At 41.8% G+C, this 7,807-nt stretch overlaps 1 protein-coding gene across 1 annotated transcript; it reads left to right on the plus strand.

Moving 5' to 3' along the window:
* The first annotated feature begins 346 nt into the window (after positions 1-346).
* Positions 347-7,296, plus strand: MRPS30 (mitochondrial ribosomal protein S30). The gene is made up of 5 exons (XM_054575287.1): positions 347-954; positions 2,271-2,416; positions 3,191-3,296; positions 4,622-4,798; positions 6,766-7,296. The coding sequence occupies exons 1-5, from the start codon at positions 372-374 to the stop codon at positions 7,053-7,055; spliced, it is 1,302 nt and encodes a 433-aa protein (XP_054431262.1). The 5' UTR covers positions 347-371; the 3' UTR covers positions 7,056-7,296.
* The last annotated feature ends 511 nt before the right edge of the window (positions 7,297-7,807 follow it).

The raw sequence follows: 7,807 nt of genomic DNA on the forward strand, positions 1-7,807 counted from the left end.
TGAGACCAGGAACGTTAACCAAGCGCTAACGGCTTCTGTGCGGAATGTTCCTAAATGACTTCCGGCAAGAAGGCAGCCTGAGTCCTTGAAACCACCCAGGCGACAAGTTCTTGTAGCTTTCATTCCCACGAGCCCGCGGAAAATCTACTGGCCCAGGAGTTCTGCCTCTCTGCTCCAGGCGCTCCAGCTCACAAGCAACTAAGTTGGAGAAGCGATTCGATTGGCTAAGACATGGATGACGCAGGTTTCTTAGGCCCACTGAGAGCTGGTCTCTTGACGACTGGCTCACATTTCGCTTTCCGATTGGTCCTTCGGGCGGCGAGCCGGAACAATTGCGGAAATTGACCTTCGGCCCGGAACCCCGGCCAAAGATGGCGGCGTCCAGGTGGTGGCGGTTCGTGCCCCGCGGTCCAGGACGGTCGCTGCACGCCGCGGCCGAGACTGCCGCCGGGGCTCCAGAGGTCATCGTTCCAGATGTCGCCGCGGCGCCAGTCGCGCGCTACCCGCCAATTGTGGCCTCCCTGACTGCCAAAAGCAAGGCGGCACGACAGCGGCGAGTGGAGCGGTGGCAGGCAAAGGTGCACGCGGCCCAGTCCGCGGACGAGAAGATACGAATCCTCACCAAGATGCAGTTCATGAAGTACGTGGTTTACCCGCAGACCTTCGCGCTGAACGCCGACCGCTGGTACCAGGGCTTCACCAAGACCGTGTTCCTGTCGGGCCTGCCGCCACCTCCCCCAGCGCCCGTCCCCGCGCCCGTCCCGGACCTGGCGACTCTGCGCGCCGCCGCGTGCGACTGCCTCCTGCAGGAGCACTTCTACCTGCGGCGCAAGGGGCGCGCGCCCCTCTACCGGGAGCGGGAGACCCTCGCCTCGCCCTTTCTGGACCATCTGGTGACCGCCCTCGTGGGCCTGGTCAGCGCGCACAACCCGGTCCTGGCCGCCGCCGCCCTCGGTGAGCTCCCGGCTTGCCGCGCGGGGCGGGGAACTTGTTGATGGCAGGCACCCACTGCGCCCCCGGTGGGCCCCCTCTTCATTTCGTTGTCAGGTGTTTCGCAGCGCTTGGAGCCCTCGCTGGGGTCGGCGTGGTTTAGTAGCAGGCACGGCGCTGGGAGTGCCGACGCTGGGTCCTGCCACCTCACTCTCCAGCCTTGGGTTGGGAGCTTCAGGTCTGCAGGACTCCAGCCCCTGATGCTGGTGACGGTCCCGCCGAATGAAGAGCAATGTTGGCACAGACAGGGCGGTCCTAGAGAGGGAGAGACCTGGGCTGCCTTTCGGCTCTTCCACCAAAATTTACGCGGCCTTATGTCAAAGTGTGAACCTCTTTTAGCCTGACCTTTTTCGCTTTCAAAGTAAGAATTACGGGAAGCGTACTTTGCTGTGGAATTGTGACGATTAAAGGCGACATTGATTAAAATACCTAACGTTTATGCAGTACTTATGTGCCTGGCCTTGTTCTAAATTTTATATGTGCCATCTAATCCTCATAAAGCTGTTTGTAGTAGGTAGCACTGTTTTATGAAATTAAAAAAAAAACAAACCCCAAACAAATCCTGAGGCACAGAAACGTAGAATATACCTATTGAGAAGAGCCTATAGCTAGTAGATTGGGCTGTCGGGATTCCAGTCCGACATTCCGGGTTTCCAGTAAACAGCAGCTGCCGTTCACTGCAGACATGAGAAATAATTAACGAATGGACAGCTTTAAAAATTGGTGTTTCTGACCTGTTCACCAGTTTATGTCTTCCACCCAGTAGGCATCTAAGTATTGATTGCACTGATGATATTAATATGGGAGACGTGCGCTCAGCTGAGTCCTGTGCTGTGCCTGTTACTCCTCTGTCGGTCGGGAAGTGGTCTTGAGGGCAGCACCTTGGGCTTTGACTCCTGGTTGGTGGCCTAGGAAACTTAACCTTCTTAAGACTCCGGTCCTGAAGACGACTACACGCCCTTTTCACAGCTATTGTGAAGACTGAATCAGTCATTCCTACGCAGTTCTGACTCCTATTATTTCTGGTGTGTGATATTCCTGTTCTTGTCACTGAGGAAAGGTTTTGGTTACAGTATGTAGTGCAGCGACGCTACAAGATGATAAATATTTAAGTCGTGATCATGTAAGTTAAATGATTGCATAACCCAGACTATCTTACATCAGGGAGTGACTTTGACACTTTTGATTAGGACAATCATTTTTGAGTTCTATATTGCTAAGTTTAGTATTCTAATAACCAAATTGATCTAAGTGATAATGTTTTGAATATCTCTTGATAGATTGTAAACGTCCAGTTCACTTTTACTGGTGGCGTGGTGAAGAGACGATTCGCCATGGTCATCGGAAAGGTCGAGTTGATACCTTGAGATACCAAATAAATGATACACCACACAACCAGATTCGAATATCCAAACAACTCCCAGAGGTAAGGATTTATTGCATGTGTACCTCTTGCTGTCTGATGATGGGGAAATGTCATAAGCAGGCAAGTGAAGGACTTGACAAAATAAAAATTTTTGGATGGGTGTCTTGCCTTTTGAGTTTCATTCAAGTACATCTTGTCTGAAATTCTTTTTCAGCTTTTTAACCTGCAATGGTGTATATATATATATATATATATATATATATATATATATATATATTCCCCAAAGGTCAAATGATCATTTTAAGTGAGGTTAATGCATCAGTTTTCAGGAACATACAAATCTTCTTTTTTTTCCTTAATGTGAAAATACAAGAAGCTGATGATTATTTATCATTGTGTTGTAATTTACAGTACCTACACCACCTAATCATAAATTAAGGCATTTATTACAGTTATACACTGGTCATTTTATGTATTTACAGTTCCTTTGGCGAAAACAAGTGTATTGTCTGTGTCTGTGTCAGATAGGCCCTTTTTTGTTTCTGTAAAAATTAAGAGAGCAAGTATTTTAGGCTTTGGGGGCTGTAGGTCTCAGTTGCAACTATTCATCTCAGCTCTTACAGCCATGCACCATATGTAAATGAATGTGCATGGTAGTGTTATGATAAAATTTTATTTGTAGAAACTGGTTGTTGGCTGGATTTGGCCCATCATTAGATGGTAGTGTTATCATTTTACAAAAACATCTCAATTTAAGATTTTTAAATCTATTAAGAATGTGAGTAAAATATATACTAGCGTTGTTGTGAATTCACTTACTACTTTTTCTTTAAGTTTGTGCCGCTGGATTATTCTGTACCTATAGAAATCCCTGTTATGAATTGTAAGCCAGACAAACTCCCGTTGTTCAAACGACAATATGAAAATACCATATTTATTGGTAAGTTTCTCTTTTGATGTATTATGCCATAAATGTGTCCCAGGTGCCTTGTGCAAATTTGCATAATTAGTTCCTGATGGCCAAAGGTTTATATAGTCCATGAGCAATATAATTCATAGTCTCAAATAGTTACAGTATGCCTGAAAATTGGAAAGAGAATATTCTTTCAGCTCACCACTTAAAATTTTACTTGGTTCTACTGAATTTAGCGATATTTAACTTTAAAAAAGTTGTACCTGTTAAGCTTTGTTGATCTATTATATAGAAAAATTACAATAATTTGTGGTTTGTTTAAAAATAAAAAGTATAGAACTAGACTTTAGACACACTGATTGGCTGGTTTTACAGAAGTTTCCTGTTTTTCTCACAAGGTGTGATAACCATTAGGAACATAAAATGAATAAGGCCTGGCGTCTGCCCTTATGCAGTTTATTCTTTTGCTGTTTTTTCTTCATCTGTCAGTTCTAGCCAACTTGTAGGACATTTTTTAAAAGCAGCTTAAAGTAGTCCTCCAGACTTATTTTATCAGCCTGTTCTTAGTCACTGTAGTTTGAGAGAGTGACTTATGGCAGACTTTTGACTTTACCAGTAAAGTCAAGCATGTCAGCCTTTAATAAAATATTGGCCATTATTTTCTTTACTCAGAAACATAGTATAGCCCTGGCTGAGTGGCTCAGCTGGTTATACTTTTTATTTTATCCTGCAAACCAAAAAGGTTGTGAGTTCAGTTCCAGTCAAAATGTGTGCCTGGGTTGCAGGTTCAGTCCCTGGTCAGGTCACTTACGAAAGGCAACATATTGATGTTTCTCTTCCTCTTTTTTTCCTTCCCTTCTCTCTAAAAATCAATAAGCATGTCCTTGGATAAGGATAAAAAAAAAGAAATATAGTGGAAAAGTCATTTATTTTTATTAGGAAGAAGGGATATAATTATTAAAGTAATAAAGTAAGTCTTTAAAGTTATGAAATGTTTGTATCCTTTGAAGGATATGATAAGGAAAATAACCTAGCTCCTTATGATGACTAATGGGTTTGAAAAAACTGAAATAATAAGAAATTTTAAATCCATTTTACATATATTCTTTTGACCTATCCTCTGACATTGTGAGCGGCTTGATGATAGCTAGCACACCGTACTTTTGTGTGAAATGTAACTTTATTATAATCAGTACAATAAATAAATAATGTAATCCTCCCATGTGTGTATTTTGACTACTGATCACCTGATGTACAGAAGAGAGAGATGGGTTTGGAGCAAACACTAAGGGCATGTGCTCCAGGTGATTTACGTGTCATTTCATGTGAACTGTTTCTCTTTATCTCTTCAGGATCGAGGACAGCAGATCCATACTGTTACGGGCATACCCAGTTTCACCTGTTACCTGACAAATTAAAAAGGGAAAGACTGTTGAAACAGAACTGTGCTGATCAGATAGAAGTTGTATTTAGAGCTAATGCTATCGCAAGCCTTTTTGCTTGGACGGGAGCACAAGCTATGTATCAAGGTAAAGCTATGGTATCATTATTCTTGGAAGATAATAGACATTTTAAAATTTAATAGTTTATCTTCTTGGTTAAAATGTAGGTTAAATCTTATGTTTTAAAAACTTGCATTACCAAAAAAAAGTTGTTTTAAAATCCACGATTAAGTATTTTACATTGGCAGGTGGCAAGTGGCATGTAGGTAGTTATTTGATGTTTTACATTGACCACTTTTGCATGAATGTACTTTTTTCTGATGGTGTTTTCAAGGATTTTAAAGACTATATAGCCAACTAAATCAGCTCAGTAGACGATAGCAGCTTTCTGAAGCTAGGAAAGGAAGTGCTTTGGTACATTAAATAGTAGAATTAAATCACCGCCTTTCTTTATAATTTCTCTGAAGGCCGTACCTGGGATGTGGGTTGGAAGATTGTTTATTCATTCAATGAACAGTGAATGCTTGTTAGGTACCAAGCGCTGCTGGCCTTGGAGATGAAGTGTTGATTGGGCAGCCCCACTTTTCTGGAGCTTGTATTATAGTGAGGAGAGTAAGAGCAATCAACAGGTAATATTTGTAGGTGGTAGTGATACCACGAAGAAAATTACTAGATAAGGGGTCGAATGGTTTATGGGATACAGGCGTAGATGGGATGTGCGCAGAATCAATGTAAGTGTGACTCAGAGAAGGTCTCTGGAAAAATGGCCTTTGAACAGAGACCTGAGTGGCAGTGGGCTGCTGCCTCAGTGTAAGCTTGTGGGGAAGACAGTTCAGGAAAAAGCAAAGGCAAGTGCGCCTCCGAGGCCAGGACAGACTTACAGTCTTTAAGGACCAGGAAGGCTGACAAAGAAAGGGAGGAAGCTGGAGGCAGGATCACAGGACTTGTAGAGCCCGCTGGGGGGCAGTTGGATTTTGTTACAAGACCGGAAGTAATACAATATGTAACTAGTCTAATCCTGTGTAAGTACCCAGGAGGAATTTTAATACAGACTTATCTATTGCCAAGCTCACCTTTTTACTTATGTATGTATTTTAACTTTATACTTACATTCCATAATAGAAATAAGTGAGAAATCTTTCTTGAAGATCTTAAAATGGCACTGTTTATTCATGAAAGATAAAGTACTTTCTGTAGCAAAATTCCATATTTTAACAATGCCATCTGTTGACTGTCTCCACTAAGGCTGCCGTGCAGTGAGTGTGGGGAAATGAAGTCGCTGCCTCGTCCCGGCAGCCGGGGTATAAAGCGCAATAGTGAAGCCAGTCAGCCTGCCAGAGCAGGCGGAAAGTCTGGGCGGTCTAGGGTGAGGCGGCCCGAAACCTTGCCATGTGAGACTCACTCAGTGAAATGACAGCAACTCATAAAGCCAGTTTTGAAATACGTAAAGGAAGACCAATTCTGAAATACCTAACAAGCATTCGCTGTTCACTGAATGAACAGTCTTCCAACCCACATCCCAGGTACGGCCTTCAGAGAAATTATAAAGAGCAGTGATTTAATCTACTATTTAATCCACCAAATTGTCTGAGGACATGGTTGAAGTCCTTAAAAAGGTGATCTTTTTCTGAAGATACCTTTTTTTGGTAGATTGGTGAAATAAATGGCCGTTGTGGTTATTGCATGGTAGGTGTTACTGGTATGGAAACTGAAGGAATTTGAAGCCGGAGAATGATGCCATTGTTAATCCCAGATATAGGGAAATCTGCGTGGATACTGCTTGCTGCTCTTACATGAAATGAATTCAAGTTGAAAGCCATTGACAATAGAAGTTATCCACTAGATGGATCATGAGTTGGGGATACTAGAAGGAAGGAATTTGTGATACAGAAGTGGAATGTAGGATTACAATGGATAGGGAAGACTTTGTGGTCCGTAGACAATTGGTAGATAAAATATCTAGGTTTTAGCCGGTTCAGTACCCTCTAATGTGTATACTTTGTTTTGGTAAAATATATTCCAGTGTAAATTTCAATGTCAACTTTCTTCTATAGGATTCTGGAGCGAAGCAGATGTTACACGACCCTTTGTCTCTCAGGGTGTGATCACAGATGGCAAATACTTTTCCTTTTTCTGCTACCAGTTAAATACTTTGGCGCTGACTGTACAAGCCGACCAAAATAACACTCGTAAAAACTTCTGCTGGGGGACACAGAGTAAGCCTCTTTATGAAACCATCGAAGATAATGACGTGAAAGGTTTTAATGACGATGTTCTACTTCAGATAGTTCACTTCCTACTGAATAGACCAAAAGAGGACGGATCGCCGCAGTTGGAAACCTAAGAAGAAACAGTGGATTCAGAACTTTGGGAATACTTACATTTAATGAAGCAACAATAAAAATATTTCCTATGTTACTCTGTGATTAGACCTCTCATTCTATTCAAAATATATGCTGAAAGATTTAGATATAATAATGTTGATTTAAAAGCAGTTTTATTTCTCCATGGCTGACTGATGAGACTGACTGAGCTACGTTCAGTACCTAGTATTGCAAGTGGGTTTAAAGGGAATAAAAAGATAATTCAAATGCCAATGAACATATAGATGTTTTGTTAATATTTTTCCTTTTTAAAATATTTTTGTTAACCTGATAATAGAATTTTCAGAGTTGACTTTTCTAAAACTTAACAATAATGTAACTGATGAATTCTACTCAACTTAGGTTCTTAGCACTTAGAAGTAATGTTAACATATTGCAGGTGGTGGTATTTGCTTTATTCCAAAGATTGGGGAACTCTGCTCTCTTTCCAAATCAGTTCTCAGTTGGTAAAATCTTTTCATCTTGCTGAGAATTAAAATTAAGTCAAAACATTTTCAGTGAGACAAAAGAATTACCTTTGCAAGGTCATGCTTCTCTACACTTCTCATTTTCTATAACCTCCTATTTTAAGTATTTAAAATAACCCGTTAGATGCTGTAGTCGTAAGACAAATGATGACTTTTCCCTTCCCTCCATTTCTTACTCCTTCCATTGCTCTCTTTCAAGACAGAGGTCGCAGTTATAGTGATAGACTCAGGTAGAAGCCTAGGGA

Source organism: Pteronotus mesoamericanus, unplaced genomic scaffold (genome assembly GCF_021234165.1).
Source record: "Pteronotus mesoamericanus isolate MK-2021 breed Mesoamerican mustached bat unplaced genomic scaffold, CSHL_Meso_final contig_29, whole genome shotgun sequence".
In the NCBI taxonomy this organism is placed as follows: Eukaryota; Metazoa; Chordata; class Mammalia; order Chiroptera; family Mormoopidae; genus Pteronotus; species Pteronotus mesoamericanus.